The sequence below is a fragment of the Hypomesus nipponensis genome, chromosome 14 (assembly GCF_054491055.1).
Source record: "Hypomesus nipponensis isolate SF chromosome 14, ASM5449105v1, whole genome shotgun sequence".
Classification (NCBI taxonomy): Eukaryota; Metazoa; Chordata; class Actinopteri; order Osmeriformes; family Osmeridae; genus Hypomesus; species Hypomesus nipponensis.
Genome location: NC_140374.1, coordinates 9,404,278 through 9,426,155, shown reverse-complemented (window position 1 = coordinate 9,426,155; position 21,878 = coordinate 9,404,278). Strand labels below are relative to the sequence as shown.

The 21,878-nt window shown below is 41.0% G+C and overlaps 1 protein-coding gene across 3 annotated transcripts in view; it reads left to right on the top strand.

Annotated features, from left to right (window-relative positions):
- Positions 1-19,836, top strand: part of tbc1d2b (TBC1 domain family, member 2B) — a 133,830-nt gene extending 113,994 nt beyond the window's left edge. For all 3 annotated transcript variants that reach the window (XM_084672046.1, XM_084672045.1, XM_084672044.1), the window contains 2 exons: positions 15,060-15,181; positions 18,340-19,836. In XM_084672046.1, coding sequence (XP_084528172.1) covers positions 15,060-15,181; positions 18,340-18,535 — 318 coding nt within the window. In that variant the 3' untranslated portion in view covers positions 18,536-19,836. The remainder of the gene's footprint in view (positions 1-15,059; positions 15,182-18,339) is intronic.
- Positions 19,837-21,878: the final 2,042 nt, after the last annotated feature.

The following is a 21,878-nucleotide window of genomic DNA, read 5'->3' as shown; positions in this document are numbered from 1 at the left end:
CGCCATGATTTTTGCCATGGAAGAAACAGGTAGGCTTGCTACCGTTAGAAAATCGATTAGCCTGCGTTGTTGCGAATGACACACACAACCTGTGTTACCCACAGAGGTTGCGGACAATGTTGAGTGAATGAGTTGTCATGTTGATTAGTTATTACAGTTCCTGATTGGAGCTTTAGATTGGACACGGAAGATGAAAATTATAGGCTATAGCACAAAATCACGCACCAATGAATTGCGTCTAGGTATTGTGGTACGGATCCGGACCGGAGTCTGTTTATTGAGTACCCACCACAGACAGTAAAAGATACGCAGCAAGAAGAAACATTAGTGGTTCACACTTGCGTGCAAAGGCTACTGCTGATTTGCTTATTTCCTATTTACTTGTTTGGTGGAGGCAATACGGAATTACTGATGGTGCAATTATAATCAGACCCCCCCCCCCCCCCCCTCTCCTCTGAAAAAAAACTATTTGGATCTGGACAATTCACGCAAGTCACCCAAACTGACATGAAAAAAGCGGGAGGTGCCGAAAAGCGCGCTGTTTGCATCCCTGGGGGAGGGCGGGTTGCGAATGCCGGGAGACCGGTGAGCAGCGAGTTGCAGTAGTCCAACTTTGAGAGGAAAAGTGCTTGGACTAGAAACTGGGTGGAATGCTCAGACACGTATCTCCTGATCTTCCGGATGTTGTAAAGGGTGAATCTACACGACTGGGTGACCGCAGAAATGTGGGCAGTAAGGGAAAGCTCGTCGTCCATGGTCACCCCGAGGTTCCTGGCCGAGGATGAAGGGGTCACTGTAGCCGATCCCAGGGTGATTAAGAGATCGTGGGAGATGGAGGGTTTGGCCGGGATGATGAGGAGTTCTGTTTTGCCGAGGTTCAGCTGAAGGTGGTGCTTGGTCATCCAGGCGGAGACAGCTCCACAGCCTTCTCTCCAGTCCCGTCTTCCACTTCATCACAGTGTCTGCAATTAGAAGTCATTAACTTATTAATCACTATTATCACTATGTGTCACTAGATATGACAAAGTAGTTTTAAACAGAGATTTAAATATCCAGTACATAAATAAGCAGACCCAAGAACTATTCAGCTCTTAAATCTCCTCGACAGTTTCAATCTAACTCAACACATAACAGACCCAACACACGGAAACACACTAGATCTAGTGATAACAACTGGACTAAATATCAATAATATTTCGATAACTGATCTACCCCTCTCATACCATCATTATATACTTTTTAATGTTGAAATTATCCTAACAAAAAACACAAAAGAATTCTTAGTCCAAAGAAGAAATTTAGACGATACAGCTATGATTAAATTTTCTGAACAATTCGCTCTATATGAGCCAACTAATCATGATTGCTCTCTGAATGAAATGGTAGAGAACCTCAATGATGCACTATTATCTGTGTTAGACTATGTTGCACCACTGGAAACCAAAAAGAAGTGCACAAGCAGGACCTCCCCATGGTTGAGAAATAAAAATGTTAGTGAAACGAAAAGAAAATGCCGTGCAGCAGAGAGAAAATGGAGCAGAGAGGAAAACAAAGATCACTATCCACTACAATATCTACAAAGATACACTAACCACCTATAACAAAACCATCCGTCTAGCAAGGAGAGAATATTTCTCCAACATTATTACAGAAAATGCCAGAAATTCCAGAGTTCTTTTCTCCACCATTAACCAGCTGTTAAACACTGTCCCTGTCCCACCCCCATCCTCAGCAGTTAAATGTGAAGAGCTTGCTTTGTTCTTCAAGAGCAAAATAACTTTTATCAGAGCAAGTATTTTTAATAGTGGGGTCGAAACTGACATCAGTAGATTCTGTAACATAACCATGAGCACATTTACCTGTATCACACTTAGTGAACTTTCAAAAATTGTGAGCGAATTTAATTCCACAACCTCAGATATTGATCCTATACCCACAACATTCAAAACAGCTGTTGTAAAGCCCCTATTAAAGAAACCCAAATTGGATAACAGTCTACTTGCAAATTACAGACCAATATCAAACCTTCCATTTATTAGTAAAGTACTGGAAAATATAGTTTTAGTCCAATTAAATTATTTTCTTGAAGAAAATAACATCCTGGAAGTCTCGCAGTCAGGTTTCAGGAAATATCACAGTACTGAAACTGCTCTCACCAAATTAATTAGCGACCTCAGACTAAACTCTGATGCAAATAAAGTCTCTATGTTTATCCTGGTAGATCTCAGTGCAGCATTTGATACCATTGATCACGACATCCTAATCAATAGACTGGAAAAGCTTATTGGGTTCACGGATAGTGTATTGAACTGGATAAAATCATATATCACAGGAAGAAAGTTGTATGTAAGTTTAGGAGACCATAGGTCCAAGAAACATGAGAACTGCTATGGAGTTGCTCAAGGAAGTTGCTTAGGTCCATTACTTTTTCTCTTTATATGTTACTACTCGGCGACATAATCAGAGAACATAACATAGATTTCCATAGCTATGCGGATGACACACAACTATATATATCCACTGAACCCAACGATGCAACGGCCATCAATTCCATTACCAACTGCCTGTTGGCAATAAACAAATGGATGAATGATAACTTTCTTCAATTAAATGAAAACCAAAACCGAAGTCCTACTATGTGGCCCCAAATCCAAAAGAGAGATGCTTACGAAGAATCTAGGAGGCTTAACCCCCTGTCTTAAACCAGAGGTGACGAGTCTCGGTGTAATCCTGGACTCAGATTTGAATTTCAACTCTCACATAAATAAAGTGACCAAAACAGCTTTCTTTCACCTCACATACAAAGCTCTACACGGACAAGGACCTAGCTACATTGCTAACTCTCTTATAAACTACACACCAGCTAGAACACTGCGATCATCAAATGCAGGCCTATTAGAGGTCACCAGAAGCAGTCATAAGAATATTGGTGATTCGGCCTTTGCTAATTATGCCTCAAAACTACGGAACAAATTACCCATAAATATTAGGGAAGCAAACACGCTAGACATTTTTAAAAGACAGCTTAAAACCTACCTTTTTACCGAAGCATTTAAGTAATTTTATCTCAGAAGGGTTTTACTACTTTTATTAGTTATATTATTGTTGCTATTTTAATTATTACTTTTATCACTTGTTTTATTGTTTTTATTGATTTTATGTAAAGCACCTTGAGCTACAATTCTTGTATGAAATATGCTATATAAATAAAGTCTTACTTACTTACTTATTGTCAGCACCAATTTGAACGCTGCATATAAGCCATAGTTCATGGCATCTCCAAACACCTACCACTCTTTCGGAACTCCAGCACCTTAAGGCACTCCTCAAGGTTTTGGAGTTCAGCCTGTGTTTGGGCCACCTGTAAGTCCATCACTGGCACCTCTTCAGTGTGTCTGCCCTGTAGTTGCCTGAATAGGAGAGCCTCTCGCTGGCTCTCCTCCAATGTCTCCATCTTCCGGAGCATAACCTGTAATGTGTCTGTAATTAAGGACAAGTAAAACAAGTTTACAAAATTTGGCATGATTGGCATACACTGTGGTTCTTCTAGAATGGTTGTAACATTGATGTACATAACAAATGTTACCTTGAATGGTCTTTGCCCAGATGGTACAGCTGAATGGGGTATACAAAGCATTAGTATGACAACATTTGTTGTTTTGACAATTATGTTTCCCCCCACGATCAGAACAACTTAAGTATGCCTTACAATTAGGTATGCCTTACAATGAGTTGGCAATGGTTTGAGAATTTTTTTGAATGTCTTATATTTGCACTTGCCTGCCTGCCCGCTGTTTTCCTTGGCCCCCTATGGGTTCTCCTCCACCAGACCAGAGTTGACACCTAGGGGTATGGCATCTGGGGCCTGTTGCACAAAACTAGGATAAGGGATTAAGCCAGGATATCTTGGTGATCCTGGCTCAATTGATCCGTAATCCGGTTGCACTAAAGATGGATAGGGGGCAGGAGGATATGTTATGGTATAAATTACCATGGAGATTTATTCTGTGGAGCTAGCCTGCTCCAGACCAGGCTAAATTCCAGGATCTATTTAATCTCATCCCTAATGTCAGTCAGCAGTCACCACAAATGGAAACCAATAGTTATTTCACTGCTCACTATACATTGTTATCACATATAACTAGACCCACTGTCATTATTTAAACGTTTGTGATCATTAATTTCAATGATTTTGGATAAAAAATGATTTTTAGATGATGTTGCTATCATTAGATAATTTACAGTTTCCCATAGACTATAAGGCTATATATAAAATGATAGAATATTAGGGCCACAGAGGGGAAAAAAACACAAGTCATAATATTGTAACCAGTTGTTTTAAAGGAGGACAGTTGTTAAAATGACAGATGTGGGGCATTTCGTGAAATTGTACTTCAGTATGGTTTCATAAACAAAGACATGCTGATGTGCCAGAATATTAAGTATCACATTGTCATAAGTATCAAAACTGTAAAAACAATATGTAGCTTTTCTGCAGAAAGAACCAGCCTCATAAATTTATGACTTTATCCTTTTTCTTCAGTGTGGCCCTAGTACTCTGTCATATAAACAAATACACATTCCATATGAATATAAAAACACAATGTGTAACATTATGTTCCTTTATTGAATAAGGACAAAACAAAGCAGGTAAACCATCAGCTCCTTTCGAAACTGAAGTCACAGTGACTCTACAAGATGGAAAGCACAGAATCCAAGCATATTATACAAAATGATACATACACATTCAAAGGTCTGTATATAACACACCCTGCATGTCTGCACACTAAAATAAATGCAGGACAAATCCATACACATCAACTGAACAGACAAATGAATGGATGCAGTAGCCTCCCTGCAGCCTTGTATTACACACAGTATACCGCACAAACATCATAAGAGGCCAAATTCGTAAAAAAACGAACCCAAAAAACCCCAAATTCCTCTGCCACCGCAGGACATATTTAACCAAAATTGAAAGCACACATACTAACTAAAATAATTCAACACATATTGGTCCCTCAGCAGCCGACCACTGTCGTCATCAGGGAAGATTGCCGGATTGTCCCAGTCCATGGCTGGTGGCACTCTGGGGGCCCTCTCCTTCCTCAGGCAGGCCACATTGTGGAGGACAGCACAAGCCACAGTAATATCACATGCCCTAACAGGGCTGACCCTTAATTTGTGAAGGCAGTGAAAGCGTGCCTTCAGGAGGCCAAAGGTCATTTCAACTCTGGCCCTGGTCCTGGCATGGGCATGGTTGTAGGCCTGCTGTGCTTCCTGGGGGTCTGTGAAAGGTGTCAGGAGAAAAGGCTGGCAGCCATACCCCGTCTCCCAGCAACACACCAGAGAATTCACCTGTCAACACAAAATCTCATCATTACTACCTCATAAACACAGTGATATTCTTGACACAGCCATGATGGTTATAAATAGGGGTTGTGTGGCTTACCTTGTGATAGGCACTGATAGATTTCATAGGCCCGAAAGATTCTGGAGTCATGGACTGAGCCAGGCCATTTTGCCACAACATTGCTGATCACACAGTCAGCATTGCAGACCATCTGAAATCATAAGATGAGGAATATTACACCAATCAATGCACATCACTGGCAATGCAGCGTGTTCGTCAATGGACAATATCAAAAAGTTATGTTCACCTGAACATTAATGCTGTGAAAGGATTTCCTATTCACAAAATCGGCCTCATGGGCACCTGAGGGGGCTTTTATCCTTATGTGTGTGCAGTCCACTGCACCAATGACATTGGGGAAACCTGTCACACAAAGTAATGAGTATCCTACTATGTGTTAACAGTTGTCCTGTAATTTGTAGATCCTCTTACCTGCAATCCTATAGAACTCCTCTTTGATGTCACAGAGTCTTCTGTGGCCAGGGAAGGAGATGAAGACATCTGCTAATGCTTTGATAGCCAGACACACACTCCTTATTGTGCAGCAAATTGTGGCCTTGTTCAGCTGTTCTGCATCCCCCATTGAGTACAGGAAGGCTCCACTAGCAAAAAAGCGCAAGGCCACACAAACCATTTGCTCCACACTCAGTGCATGGCTCCATGCAGTGCGGTGCTTAATCCTGGGACCCAGTAGTCTGCATAGATACCTGATGCCATCTGCAGAAAACCTGTATCTTTCATATAGATGGTCATCAGGGAAGGCCAGTGGGTCCAACCGGTCCCTGAAGACCCTTTCTCGCCTGAAGGCTCTCCTCAGCACAAGTGCTTCTTCATCCACCACATCTCGCACGAATGGGCATGCCATTGTCAGAGCAGAAAGGAACACACAATTTTGGGCCTTCATATAGGCTAGTGGCCACACCTGGTGCTGGGGGGGTGGGCAAAAGAGGGCGATGCCTTATAACGATGACTTGGTTGTACTGATTGCTGGGAAAATAAAAAAAACCTTAGAAAGATGCCACCGTCCTGTGTGCTCACAATAAGAGCTCATATTTCATGGCTCACTTGACTTTACGAGAATATACCTAATTTTTATTTTCAGCTGTGTCATCTTCTTGGAGCTGGGGGAGGAAAGAAAAATAATGATTAATACATTTGTGTTACAGTTAGCATACAGTGTACATTGAAGGCATATCTCACCTCCCTCTCAAGTTTTTTTATTTCAAGGTCCAGTTTCCTAATTGTCCTCTTTTTTATTTCGGACTCCAGTGCAAGATTTTCCATCTTTTTCTTCTTGTACTGAATGTCTATGTCTGCCAGTTCTATTTGGCGCCGGAGGTGGTTGCCATACAACTTTCTGATAGCTTGTGAGCTCTGTGAACACAATACAATTAGCGCAGCTGGAATTTGGCAGGATGTGGTGTCCTTTTATTAATACGCACTATGTTGCCAGGCTGGTTTTCCCACTGTATAGCATCTGGGTCCTGTAAAAGAAATTAGATTTTTTGATTTTGATGAGGACTCCTCACCATTGTAGAGTAAATAGTACTTTCACAGTCTTAACATGATACCTCATGCCTTCTGGAATCCAGAGAGATGGTCTCCTCCTCATCATCGTCTCCATCATGTGCTGTTGCTGCTGCACTGGGGCCTTCACCCTATCACATTTAATCGGATTCATATTGAAGCTAGTAGACAAGACATGCCAGGCCTACAGTATGCCTTTGATGGAGTACTCACTGGATCAGCATCGTCTAGTGCTTGTGCTGGTGGCTCTAACAGGAACACAGTGCTGCCAGACACTGCAAGGCAATAGGTAAACCAAAGTCAGACAGTCCAAATTGATTCAATATGAATGTGGTTGTATCCCATGTAGAGATGGAAGGACATACCTTGAATGAAGCGGGTGGCATCTTGGGAGGAACCTATGCTCGTCTCTTTCCCCCCAGGGATCCCCTCTAAGACGGGCCTGCCTTTATTTAGCTCCAAGGCCATGTCCTCTGCTGGGGTAAGGTCAGCCTTTGGTGACCCACCACCCGTGCCTTGTCTGTGGGTATTCTTTTTCACTGCTAAAACAGTACAGACAATGTGTGAGCAGGCACCTTCTGGGTACAATATATGCTTGTGCTTTGTTAAATATTAGTCAGGGACCATACCATTCTGCAGAATGTTCTTGTATTTGATTTTGACCTGCTGCCATGTCCGTTTTGGCCCGTTCATGTTTAATCTACACACACACACACACACATATTTAATGGAGTCACACTGCAAAAATTTACTTGGTATTTTTGTCTTGTTTTCAGTAAAAATATCAAAAAATGTATCATAGCTTTATACAGTGTGATGGAGTTACTTTACACAATTTCACTCATATCTGCAGTGCATTTCAATTAAAAATTTAACCGTTTCATAATTACAGTACAACTGCATTTTTGGAGATGTGAATTAAATATTTGAATTGTAATTGTGATGTTTCAGCGGAGCGGTGAGTGTGTAATTGTGCACTACTTACGCATTCAGGCGGTCTGCAATACTTTGCCACGCTTTTTCTCTTTGCTTTATCACTGTGGCGGTGTTGCCTTTCTTCTTAATTATATCTTTTACCTCCTCGTATGCCTCCATGAGGATTTGTGCTTCCGACGGGGAAAAGTACGCGGCTCTAGTTGCCATGGTAAATCAGTTAATCTGTGATCTGTGGCGGGGTCTATTTGAGTGAGCCGTGAGCGCGCACCTATCCAGGATTGGTTTCACCTGGCTTAATGAATCCGTGTCTGCTCATCCTGGCTTGGTCTTTGTGCAACCAATTAAGCCTGGACGCACATGTTTTGGCTTCATTGAGCTCAGCTGAGTCATTTATCCCGGATGTCTTAATTCTACTTTTGTGCAACAGGCCCCTGGTGATGCAAACGTTTTGAAGTCATGCTTTTGCTTCAAAACATAGCCTTGAGGGTTGCCATGGCTCATACAATTATTGTCACTGTTATAAACAGTCATTCATTACTTTACCATAATTTCCAAGGGACACAGTGCTTGTGATGGTGGTCGGAAAATCTGTACAGAAATTAAAGTGGAATGTAGTTTACGTACATAGTATTAGTATATTGATATTAAAGGAGTAGCATTGCACATATGTGATCGTTCGAAAGCAGGGCCCCACAGCATAGCGTCGCATATGTGACATTCGGTTGGCACATTCCAACCGACTATTTTCCGATGGGCAAAAACTATATGATAAACACTATAGTATGGCTTCAGAATGTACAATTAGGCTAACAAGTAACACTAGCAAGTAGTAGCATTGGTGCGAGTATTATGTTAGGTTGCTAGGTAATGGAAGCTAATTAAAGCTACATAGCTTCCGTTTTGGAAAAATAACTCACTCTGGTGGAAGCGTCGGAAATATTTAGAACTCACGCATCTAAAGGTTAAAACAAATAAACTTATCCAAAAACAGATGTAATGTACAAATTGGAAGAATTAGTGACATGATACTTTTACAGACGCCATTGCTGTGCATGCCATGACCGACTGTGAACGTGATCAGCCGCGCGCTAGCTCCAGTCTTAGAAAATTCAGGGCTAAATAAACTATTTTGGGACAAGGTTTTCTAACAGTTCTGAACGTTTATTTTCACAGATTCTTTTGAGGGTGATTCGCGAGACGCTAAACTTTGATAACATGTATACATTTTCAGTATTTCAACATAACTTTCTGGAGGGTTTAACCAACTAGCTAGCGAAATCCTAACGTAAACAATGTGAATCTGATATAGCACATAAACAGGCTAAATAGCCTCAATTTCAAACCTATATGCCCCATCCAATTTCTGAAAATATGTTTATATATTTAAAACTATTTCTGTAAAGAAACTCACCTTTGAAGTAACTTATTTCCCGGTAAAATCCATTGCGTGAAAGACGGTGGGCCCCCTGCAAAATTTGTTGAAACCCCAGTTTCAGCTATGCGTTGAAATGGGCATGCGCAAAGTTGTGGCTCAGGGGGAGACTGAGGGACAGGTTTGCTAAGGAAAAATTGTAATATTCTGTGATGACTTGTCTTTGGAAATGAAACTCTTAAGAGTCGCTTACCTTTTGGTCACATTTAACAATTTTGTATAAGAAAATTATTGGAGCACAAATTTGCATTGTGTGTCATACAGCTTTGGTATGCTATACAAGGAATGTTTGCTTAATCATGTTACACATCACACATTGATTGCTTTTGTACATGTTTGAAGTAAAGAATGAAAGACTAAATTATATTCCAAATTCTGTCTTTTTTTTAATTAAAGCTATGTTTCTGCATATGAGAAAATTGATGAACAATGACATGCTGAGGCTGTGCAGTACATGAATTACATGTATTGTCTGTATTTATACGTGCTGGGTGCAACATGTAATATTGTGTGTGATTGGAATTAATGTGACTATGGCTACCTTACAAAAGGGTCAGAACTGAGAGCAGTCCAGTGTGATCTCTCCATCTCTGGATAAACCACTATATTGCACTCGAGATCCGTTGTCCTGCGACCAAAGAGCAACTTAACGGCAACTTAATGGTACCAAAATTAATGTATCCAACCGACCAAGGTACGACGTTGCGGTAACGTTGTCCACTAGCCTGACGTTGTCATACTCATAATTCTAGTCAGAATATGAGTCTGATAACTCGTCGGACTGTGACTATGGGGCATGTTTCAACAAACTCGTAAAACAAATGCCTCTTCGCTCAATTGGATAGACCTACAACCAATCATAGCAACGTAATACGTAACAAATTCAACCCATGCGCTCTTTCGTGGCGTTGTTGATTACGTTACTGTTGATCATCTGTACATCATCGTATAAAGCCCGCCCTGGCAATTTCATTGGTCCGCCCAGCTCCTGGTTTATATAGTTTGTCCCTAATACGAGCCCCTCCAGACCCAACTTCCCGTCCAAATTTTTGTTGTGGGCGGGGCTAAGTTGGGCTGGAAGCCAGGCAAGTTGTCCACAGGTCAAAAAATAACGTAACCAGCCGACCAAGGTACAACGTTGCGGCAACGTTGTCCATGGGACCAAAAAATTACATTACCAGCCGACCAAGGGACGACGTTGCGGCAACGTTGTCCATGGGACCAAAATATAACGTAACCAGCCGACCAAGGTACAACTTCGCGGCAACGTTGCCCACGGGTCTATAAATAACGTAACCAGCCGACCAAAGTACAACGTCGTGGCAACGTTGTCCATGGGACCAACTGGCAACATTACCTTTATGACGTTGCCACGACGTTGCCAGTAGGTAACGTCGCGGGTTACCGACTGAGCACTTACTGGCAACGTTGCCGCAACGTCATGTGTTAGATGGGAAAACAGTACTATTAGCATAGTAGTTAGCAAAAGAGATATTAGCAGCATCTTCAGAATTAGTAGTTGTAGTGTGTCATAAGATATAGCAGTATCGGTAGTGGTAGTAGTTGTGTTGTGGTGCTCTTAGTCTTTTAATGAGACGAGTTGACTGAATCGCTTGTCTTGTGTCTCCACTAATTAGCTAATACCAATCACCTGTGTAAGAGACTGGCGGGTGTTTGTGTGGTTGCCACAGTGATGGTGCAGCTATGGCTGCTAATGCGCTGAGGGCAGAGAATACCAGAAATTTTGCTAGAATCCACACCTCAAACAAGTTAACCTAGACGCAAAACTATATGTCCAATCCAAAAAATAAAGATATTTTCCGAGACCCAAGACTCTGCCGAAACCAGCGATGTCCTTTATATGTCTGTGCGGTCAGAAATACGACTCTACCGGAAGTTTCTAAATCTTGTTGTTTTTTCTTTCTGTGACAAATTTGTCACCAGAATTTGCATTGGACTCCATGGGTTGAGAGTTGGACTTTGTCTTTCGTGGGGCTTTGAACAAATGTGTAAGTCTGTTGGATTCCACAGACAACTGTCTACGACCAGCACAAAATTAGCTCACTTAATTATTCAAAAATAGTTTAGGATTTTGTCAACATTTTAAAGTTTAAATGGTGGCTCTAGCTGAAAGATTGAGGAAGAAGAAGATTTGGAAGTTGAAGAAGTTTTAAGAAGTTTGAAAGGATTTGAAAGAAAACTCCATTGGAAACCCATGTAAAAAATATTATGAATATTGATTTATATTAATTCAAGCATAAAAGGTACAAAGCTGAAAAGTCATAGCGGGAATGGCCTGAAATTGCTGAATTTTTTGATAGCTGAACGGTTTTTAATAGCTGAAGATTTGAAGGCGCTGAAAGGTGCCACGGAAGAAATAGAAGAATAAGTTGATTAAAGATTCAAAGAACAATACAGCATTCCAACAATAATAAAGAGAAACAGGAAAACAATGCTTAACAGCATTCTCACAACTAGAACATGCATTTCCTGCTGAAAATGCGTTGGAATGCTGAAATCTGAAATTAATTCTTTTAAATGGCTGAAAATACAGAAATGAGAAAATACCCGCAAGCTGAAATTAATTTTAAAAATGTATGATTCACATAAAATATGGAGTGTGGAAGCTGAACTGCATCATTTAACAAAGCTCAGTGCTTAATTAAAATGCGGGAGAATACGTTTGAACGTTGTGAAGCAATCAAAGAAATAGTTTCATTTCAAGAGGCAGTGTGGAAGCTGAACTGCATCAACAAAGCTAAGAGGTAGCAAGCTCGGTAACAGTAAAGCAACAAAATGATATTGCGTTAGTTAACTTACTTGTCCGAGGTTTGTAGCTGGACCAAGGAGAGTTAGTACTGATCCAGATTAATTTCAGCAAGGCCAGCTTTGTATTAGCTCAAGTTGAGGAAACAGTCGTGGCTGAAATGTTTGGCGCAGACATATAAAACTTGGGAAGTTGTGTCGGTGCATTTCCAGAGAAAATAAAATTAAGACACTGGGTCTTTAGAGGCTCGGATGAAGGAACTGTAAAAATACGTTTGTTTTCCTTTGTGTATCCAAACTGAGCAAATGTAATGCTTCGTCCGTTTGCAAGCCATGATGTCTCTCGAGGATAAAAACACTTGCACGGTCATAGCTCAGTTTCTCCAGATTATCTGGGTGGGCAAAGCAAAGAGAGGGGAGGTAACCTGAGATTTTCAAACCAAGCGTTTGAGCTTTCATTTTCCCAAAGGCGGAGAGGAATAACCAGGGCTTGGTTTACCTTTGGTCCCCCAATGGCAGGCTAGGGGAACTCATATTAATGTTAAATAACCCCCTAAAGTGACGTTTTCATGTCATGTGACTTTTAAAAGAAAATGTTGAGGTGGGCCATTGCCACTGGGGCGCCCGCACAGAGCTCTGTGTGCTCGGTCTATCACTGGTTTTTCGTCCAGCTTTAAAACGTCCATAAGCAGTTGCGCCACAAAATCCCTTCTTTAACTCCAGAAACTCTCAGATTCTGTCGTTTAGACCGTCTCTCCAAGTCGAAACATTTTACTGAGAGTTGTTCAACTTGCTTTACCCTTGCTTCGAGTTCCACAACTATGTCCGAGGTAGCATTAGCTGACTCACCTAAACGTAGATATAGGATATAGGGATTGTTTGAATGCACCGGAAATTATATATATTTTTTTGTGATGACAGTTAAACGCGTTATTAAGGGCGTTAATGCAAAGCCATTTTAACGGTGTCAAATTTTTTTGCACAAGATTAACGTTCTTTTTGGCCTAGCAAACTTTGTAGTTTTTTTCACATGCTGTTGCAACAACTACTGACGTTAGAAAAACTACAACACCACACCGGATCTAGCTAGACCGGAAACAAAACAACAGGCACACCGCACACACTTGCTTGGGCTTGCGAGCCGGCTAAAGAGTAGTAGGCTAACGTTACGTTTTGAGTGGATGGCGAGCGCGAGACGTCGAAATGGATGCCAATAAGATTCTGAATGGAAAGTTTACTTTTAAAAAGTTGCCAAATGGTTCCATTGACTAGACAAAAGTGATCTGTGTGTTTTGTCGTTGTGAACTGAGCTATCATTGCAGCACGTCCAGTCTGAAATACCACTTGATGGCCAATCACACAGCTGATGCAAATTCTCCGCCCCATCGTCAAAGCCAGGCAATTGCAATGTTGTTTTCAATTTAAAAAAACATTTGCACCAAGCAATCCGATCCACTTTTCCATGTTGATAAGAGCATTAAAATGTGAAAAATTATGGAACAAAAAGAAATCAAGGGACATTTAGAATAGATTAAAATGTGCGATTAATTGAGTTAACTATGACATTACAGCGATTAATCACGATTAAATATTTTAATCGTTTGATTGCAAAACATTTTTTATGTATATTTGAGTCCACACATTCCTAGATATAAGTCCTACGTTTCAACTATATGCAAACAAATTATGAGGTTGAGCAAAAACGAGGCACAATTTCTAAATACTGCCCGTGACAACGTTGTTAGAATAAGCTTGTTTCAAAGTGGGTTCTTAATGAATGCAATATGAGTAAATGCTTAAAAATATCACTAGAAGGGAAAACTGTTTCAACTATGTGAGGCTGCCTGCCACAGACAGACTATCCTCATCCCCTCTTGCATGACATAAGAAGAATCTCATTTAAGTGAGAAGAGAACACTGTTTCAATATACACTCTTATTATTTTAGAATTGTAAATGAGCAGCAACAAATGTAAACTTTTTAATCTATATAATCTTCATGAATAATAAGTATGCATACTTATTTAAATTACAGAAATATTCCTTGTACAAATTAAGAAAAACGCACCCATCTGCAACAGACGCAAGCACACCTCACAATTTCCCCCGAAATGGTATCCTCTAGTTATTTTGTAATATTTATTTTCCCATCCTTAAGGATCACTCAATATTTGGGCTACATAGACAACGTCGGTTTCAAAAGGTTTGTCTTGTTAGCGATTGTGTTGCTTGTATTGGGATTTACGTTCCGTTGCATGGTTTAAGAGGTTACGTTTTTGTGGCAAAAAATGCCTCAGTGCTACCCTAACATCACAACTTCAGCACACGTTAGAAGCGACGCAGTTCTAGTAAGACAGACAACTATATCAGTGAACCGTCAGCATTAGTACTGTAGCTAAAAGTCTAGGAAAGTTATGGCTACTTTTCGCTAGGTACCTACTAACATGTCTTAATCTGTTAGAAAAGTGGGTTCCCCTTCTTTTTCCGTTCTTTTGGTGAGCAGTCTCACAAGCCCTGCTTACCCGGCGTCATGGAGGCGACCAGATAAATAATTATTTAGCACTAGCGTTGCTACCTGCATATACCTAGCTATACAGCTGGCAGCTGTGCTCCGTTTTGATCCTAGATTCAGACCTAGCCCCGGCAAATTGTAGAGCTAGCTAGCTAGTTGAAGGGTGTACAAAAATACAGGATGTTGATATTCACAGCCTGGAAACATACCCATCTGCAACCGACGCAAGCACCCCCCACAATTTCCCCAGAAATTGTACCCTCTCTAGTTGTCCTGTTTCAGTGGGACAGACAGTGGTTAGGTTGTTGTTGTTGTATTTTTAAAAACTTTTTTGCATGTTTACTACATGTTGTGTTGTCAATATCTCCACATGAAAAAAAATATTATTACAAAAACGGTGCCTTTAACATTTCAGAGGCATTTCATTTGATGGAAGGAGATCTCTGAGAACTAATTTTATTTGTTGTTATTTAGATCATATTTCGCTGTGCCCTTGCGCTCTTCAAGTACAAAGAGGAGGAGTTTTTGAAGTTGCAGGATTCCATGGCTATATTCAAGTACCTCCGCTGTTTCACACGCACAATCCTGGACTCAAGGTAATGTATCCTTGATATATCCTTTATATTTCCAACCTACACTTGGAGTGTAAATTGTCTGTTATAACAGTACCACAAAAATATTAATATTTTACACATTGTTTTCTAACGATACATCAAGACATTTTCTAAATGTAACAATGCGTACGTTTAGTGGGCATAATTGCCGAACACATAGAAGGCATGCTTGGAAGTGGATACAACTACTTGTGAAACATTATATTTATGGGTATTTGACTCAGACCAAATCTGCTGATTCACTACTTGATTAGGAGGGGGGATGGGATCGTACTTAGTACAGACAAACATAGCCTACATACATTGGGATGACGTGGAGACCAAGGGGCAACATCTCCACTTCCTCCCACTGTACAAAAATGAAGGTGAAATATCCCGGATACGGATGCTGCCATCTAGCGGGTGATGTCATTTGGAGCCAGAGTCTGCGCAGTAGAGTGGTGAAGCCGTGGTATCGAACACACACTAACCCCTTTTTCTATTGTCAAATAACTAATTAAAAACAAACTGATCTGAAAAAAATTGCATTTTAATGGACATCAGCGTGATAGTAATGACCTAAAATGACGGAAACAATCTTTGTGCCATTCGCTAACATGGAGGAGGCGGGACTTGTGACCTATACTGCAGCCAGCCACCAGGGGGCGATTGAGTTGTTTTGGCTTCTTTTGAAGGGCTGTTTCTATGTCCACAGTTTTTACAGTCATCGGTGGAGATGCGTCATCCATCTTTATATACAGTATATGGTTATCAGAATCAGAATCAGAATTGGTGTTTATTCGCCATGAAAGTTTGCACAGACAAGGAATTTACTTTGGCAGGAGAGCCTACCTAGGCAGCCATTTTCGGCGCCAACTAGACAAGTTACAGCATAACATGAGAGAGGAGGAGAGAAAAAGACAATCCCCAGACAATGCTCCTAGAGGAGTACAGTGTGGGAACAGGCAAAAACCTCAGCACATAAGCCCAACAACATTTACAAAGACACTTGCAACGGGGAGTGGGGCGGGGGGGTATACAAGCAGCATCTGGACCTGCAGCCATGGTAAGCGCTGGACACAGGCCCGCCAGATGTGTAGGTGGCTACTATCTGTAGTAGGTGAAAGTTCATGTGTGAGTAGGTCTGGGTTGGCGCCCTCGACCTAGGCCACAATCAGTCCGAGTCTCCCTATACAGATTGTGTTGGCAAGGAGACATCCTTGGTCATGACCCGGGTAGAGACCAAACCACAGATGTTGGTGGGGGGGGGAGGGAAGAGCAAGATAGTCTCGCTTCAGCGCTCTCCAGGGGAGCCTTGGCCAAGGCCTGTGCTGGTTATGGGGCCGAGATAAGATTGGGGTAGATGTTTTGACGAGTAGCCGCAACAAAATGTTCATGTCCACCCTTCAGGAAGGTCTCCAACTCCTCCATCTTCCTTTGCAGAGCTGCAAACTTATCACTGTTGTAATCCATGCTGTAAATTCACAGTCAGAGCTCCAACAGCCTAACGGGGCTTTTGATGGCCGCAGCCGTTTCCTTGAATTTCCGATATACAAACCAACCGCCTATTCCAAACAGCAGAAAGCCTGTAATCACGGTTCCGAATATGAAAATGTCTACAACGTCCTCCACGGAAAGCGCCACTAGACACATGACACGCCAATTTGCCCTCGCATCCATCGTTCAGCCAGCTGCGAAAGTCCCGTCAGGACAGTTGGGTTTCCCCGAACCCAAGCTTCTCTTCAAGAAAATGGTGTCAATTGCATTGAGAGACCAGCTAATTAATTCCATGCTTGTAGTTTCGGAGAGTGATGATGAGAGAGTATCTTGAGACAGACAAGACAAGACAGAGCCAAGCAGGGAAGGTCAGGGAGGGGAGGAGAGAAAAATGCGACCGCCTTTGCCGAGAGCCAAAGAGAGAGTCACAACGCTGTGAATTGTGGGTAATTCACCAAAATTTGGAAAAAGGGTGCATAAAGGGCCCATCATTTCTTTGAAACAGACCTCGCACACTTGACGGTTTGACAGTGGGAAAGCCCGAAGCCCTTCCAGACTTAGCGAGAATGCGCCTCAAAGTCTGTGAGTCTGTGAGGGTGGACATTGGGATTGGGACAGTAAAACCTGTGGCAATTGCGAGTGAGCTATACTCACAGACATTTAAGTTGAAGATTCAAAGCTTTCCCCTATAGCCCCTTACCATTCTTTTCAGAATTTCTGAAACTGAAAGTCTCCAAAATGGAGTCTGATGCCAAAATCTTTTCAGTAGGATGTCGATAGGATGAAATACAGTTGCTTTGAGTCAGTTTGACCCGTTTTAGGCTGAAATATAAGCACTGTCATGTGTGGCACTGAATTAAACATGATGTACTGAAAAGATTTTGGCTTCAGAATCAGATTTGGAGATGTTCAGTTTTGTATTGCTTTAAACTGCTTTTTAGCTCCTTAATAGCGTATTCAATGCATTTGCATGGTTTTGTATGAAACTTCTGGGTGAATGGTTTCCCATCAACTATGTCCATTCTACCATGTTAATCTTGTTTGTTTTGACAAAGAAAAAAGGAGAGGGGGGGTAATGGCGCACCACCTTCATTGAGGCACTCGTTGGCTATTGAAGGCTAAGGACAGGGTCAAATGAGGTGTCAATCTAAAGGTCAGAGTGTAACAGCCATTGACATAAAACATTTTGGAATATTCATAAGGGAACCAAAGTTATGACCAATTTTATGAGAATTGAGAATGACTGCTTCAGTGGTGAATTTAGAATGATGCAACAAGAGTCCATGGCTATTTATGGATGTTGTTTTTGACAAAATCATTTACTTGGTTGGATCGTTTGGACCTTTGACAATGTAACCAGACTATCTTTGTTGGGATGTTATGTATAAGTGGACTACTGTGAGGCTTGATAAGGGAGTCGTCTCGGTTTTGTTTTAGTTTGTTGACATGTTGGTGGTCAGACAAAGACATTGATTGTTCCTGCTGTTGTGACTGTATTTTGAAATGGTTAGCTTTCCAACGATATATGGCATGCTTAACAATGTAAAGAGTTGTTTTGTGCGTTGCATAGCTTAGTACTCAACAATCCTGAACGAGCCCACCAGCAGGCCGTGGAACGATACATGGCAGGTTCCCATTAAGGTTTGTTTTGTGTCTCCCTGCAGAAAGCTGATGAACATGGCCTTTGTGGACATGAACCCATTTCCTCTGAGGCAGATCCAGAACAGACACACCTTCCATCTGGAGAAGGTCCGCTTGGAGCTAACAGAGCTGGAGGCCATCCGACAGACCTTCCTCCGGGAGAGGGAGAGCACTATGGATGGAAGGACCTACATCAGTGAGGATGAGGAAGACAACTAGCTAGCTGGCAATGATTCAAAAAAGCTAATGTACAGTACAAACCAAACAAGGAGAGAGGAGTTTACGTTTTTGACTATAGTGTTGGGTACAACATGTCTTGCAAGCCAAGCCAATTGCATGCTGTTTACTGCTTGAGAGGTGAAGCTGGCAGCCTGCTTTTCATGTAGCTCTGTGGACCAAAATGTTATTACCCAACTGTTTTTGTATCAGTATTCCGTCCATCTTTTGTAAATGTCTGTTTGTTTGTGTTTTTGTCAAGGGACTGAGAGCTAAGAGGTTGAAATACCAAACATAATTATGTTTAGTATGTTCAGTTCCATATTACAATGTGTTTGCAAGCTCAGACTTTTGCTATCAGTATTTTTAAAGAAAGAGTCTTTGGAGTAGAGAGCTTTTCCTAGTGGAGGGAGAGATTGTATTTTCAATTATAAAACATTCAATAGCTTTTAAGATGAAACTTTACTGGCATGTTTTAGACTTTTCTATGTTACTGTTTACTATCTCCTGAGTAAGAATCACACTCTAGGAGATTCCTTATGTCTGTCAAGCACTTGAATCACTTTGACACAATTTCCACAGGGTTTCTTGGTATTACTGATGGAAGAAGTAAAGGAATAGTAGCCTCCCTGGAACCACACCGGTTCCAGGTACTTTCACAACTGCAAACATAATGGGGACTGAATTTACTATGTTAACTCTTAATTTTCACTCACCTTTCCTTCCCATTATTTGACATTTTGACAATGATTGACCAAATGTGTCCATGATTTTGTTTAGACAATTTGGGTACGTTCCTCAGTGTTAAACTTGGATTGTGTCTATGGCACTATAACTAGGAACTATCGTTTTAAGGCCTGTCATGTCAGTTCACTTGTTCACCTCTAAGAGGCAGTATTGGCTAGTTGGTTAGTTTCAAGCTGGGTCACATCTCTATAACCCTCCTTACCATGGTAAAAAAAGAAATCCTCTTTCAATTTATATTAAAACAGGATTTATTTTCATTTGTTCTTGACTTCATAACTAAATATCCATTTCTGCACCCCAGTTACTATGCATGTTTACTATGATTGTAGTTATCTTATAGTCCTATATTTTTACCATAAATCTTTGCTTTTTTCATTAAAATAAGATAGTAGGCCTGTGTGAAAGTCCTTTGATGTTATCCATAGCAACAATCTATCTTTGTCCAATATATCACTATATTCAATTGAATGTTACACAATTGTTCAGTGCCATATTTGTACAACAATGTATCAGGATATTTTATACCTATGTGGTTATCCAATAAATGTGTTATTGTATTATGTGCTCATGTTTCTATCCTTGTTCTTAGAAATGTATGCATATGCCACAAGAGCTAATTGAGGAGGTTTAGTGGCATATTTGGAGAAGGGGATCCCTCACCGAATTGCTCCTCCCAAAGTTTCTTCCATTTTATCTCAACTAGTGCATAGTGCCGTGATAAAATTGGTGGCACACCCACACAGATTATATATTATAGATAGGGATTAATTATAGATAGGGCACAGTTCCCACGCTGATGTTGGTGACATACACAGATTTCTGGAATTGTAGATAGTGCAACCACTCAGTGGTTTTGGTACTTTTATTTCTCAGATCACCATTGAAATTTTTGTGTCATCTCTGAAGTACTTGTTCAACCTCCACATTTATTCTAAAATTATCAATGCTAGCCTACATTTATGCAAATGATTATGTACCCTTCATTTGTTTGCTGTTACCTACGTTATATTTTAAATAAGTAAGCATACTTATTATTTATGAAGATAGCATAGATTAAAAAGCATATATTTGTTGCTGCTCATTTACACTTCGAAATACTAAGAGTGAAGTGTAGAATGATCAGGGATCAGGGTTCTGTTATAATTTCCCTAAGTGCAAGAGGGAATGGTGATAGGCTATGTTGCAGCCTCACATGAAGCTGTTGAAAAAGTTACATAAAAATGAAGAAATTGGGCAATCCAAAAAAATAACAATAAGTATGTGAGATACCAAAATACCACAGCCGTGCCCCCCGTTTATGGTTTTTACCCTGCCCTAATCTTCACCTGTGTCTCATTGAGTGGTTTCAGGTCTCGTTTGTCTCATCGTGTCCACCTGTGTCTTGTTTGGTTCTGTGTATTTAGGTTCCTGTTTTGTGTCCAGTCTTTGTCTGGTTCTTACCCTTGTTACCGTGAGTACCCTGTCTGTTTTCCCGTTTAAAAGAATAAACCCTTTGTTTTGAGGGAATTTCTGGCTACTCCTGTGTTTGGGTCATACCCCACTACACACCGTAACAAGGATAAGACCAACAATGGACCCTGTGGCGAGTCCCCCCAACCCTTTCATAGGGACCCGTCTTGCCCTCGGTGGAGCCGAAGTGTGCAGCATAAGGCCTGCGGAAGGGTACCAAGACCTGGCTCCTACCCCGACTCCAGTCTCGGCCCTGCCCTGTGTCCCTGCCTTGCTCCTGCCCTGTGCCCCTGCCTCGGTCCTGCCCTGTGCCCCTGCCTCGTCTCGAGGATGTGGCGCCCAGGGGCCGGTATTTCAAAATGATCCCACAGGATTAATCCTCCTGGATTGGATTAAATCCTGATCAGATCCTAAAAAATTGTATTTCAAAGCAAATCTGATCCTGAAGATTCAGATTCGGGAATCCAATCCTGCCTTTGATCCGGATAAAAGACTGCTGTTGAGTATTTCAAAACTTTAGTGGGAAATCTGGATCAGTTTCATCCTAAAAATCAGGATTACCCTGATCCCACCTCAGAGGTGGATTTGAGGGAGATTACATGTAATGGTTTGAACAGTCTGAGTCTGAGAACAACTTTTTCTCCCAAAAGTTCTTTGTTTGATACAGATATAGCTCAGTTTACTGCTGTTTGATCAATATTTATTTTCTTAGCACATTCCTTTCTTTTTCAGCAAACACCGTGAAAATGAATTTCTGATTTCTAATTTTCTAATAGGTTTTTGTTAAATTACACCCACTGATAAAGGCCTCCACTGAAAATCAGTCAAATGTATTTATTAACATGCATTCAGTACACACTTAATTTTCATAGCCAAAGCTCAAAAGGTTATGCCATTTGGAGCAGGTCTTTGTTAACTGGCTGTCTTCTCTTTCCACAAACATCTGTAAAGAAAAACAAATATTAAGGTTTTAGGACTGTCCCTTTTGTTGACAACTGTTTCCTAAAAAGATATGTACAACACATTTTACACACAATGCCTTGTGAGTGAGAAATGTGGGACGTTGTGCAAATCAGAAATGGTATGGAAGCAAATCGTGACCAAAATTCAAATAAAAATGCATTTCCAGAAATGTATTTTCATTTTAAGA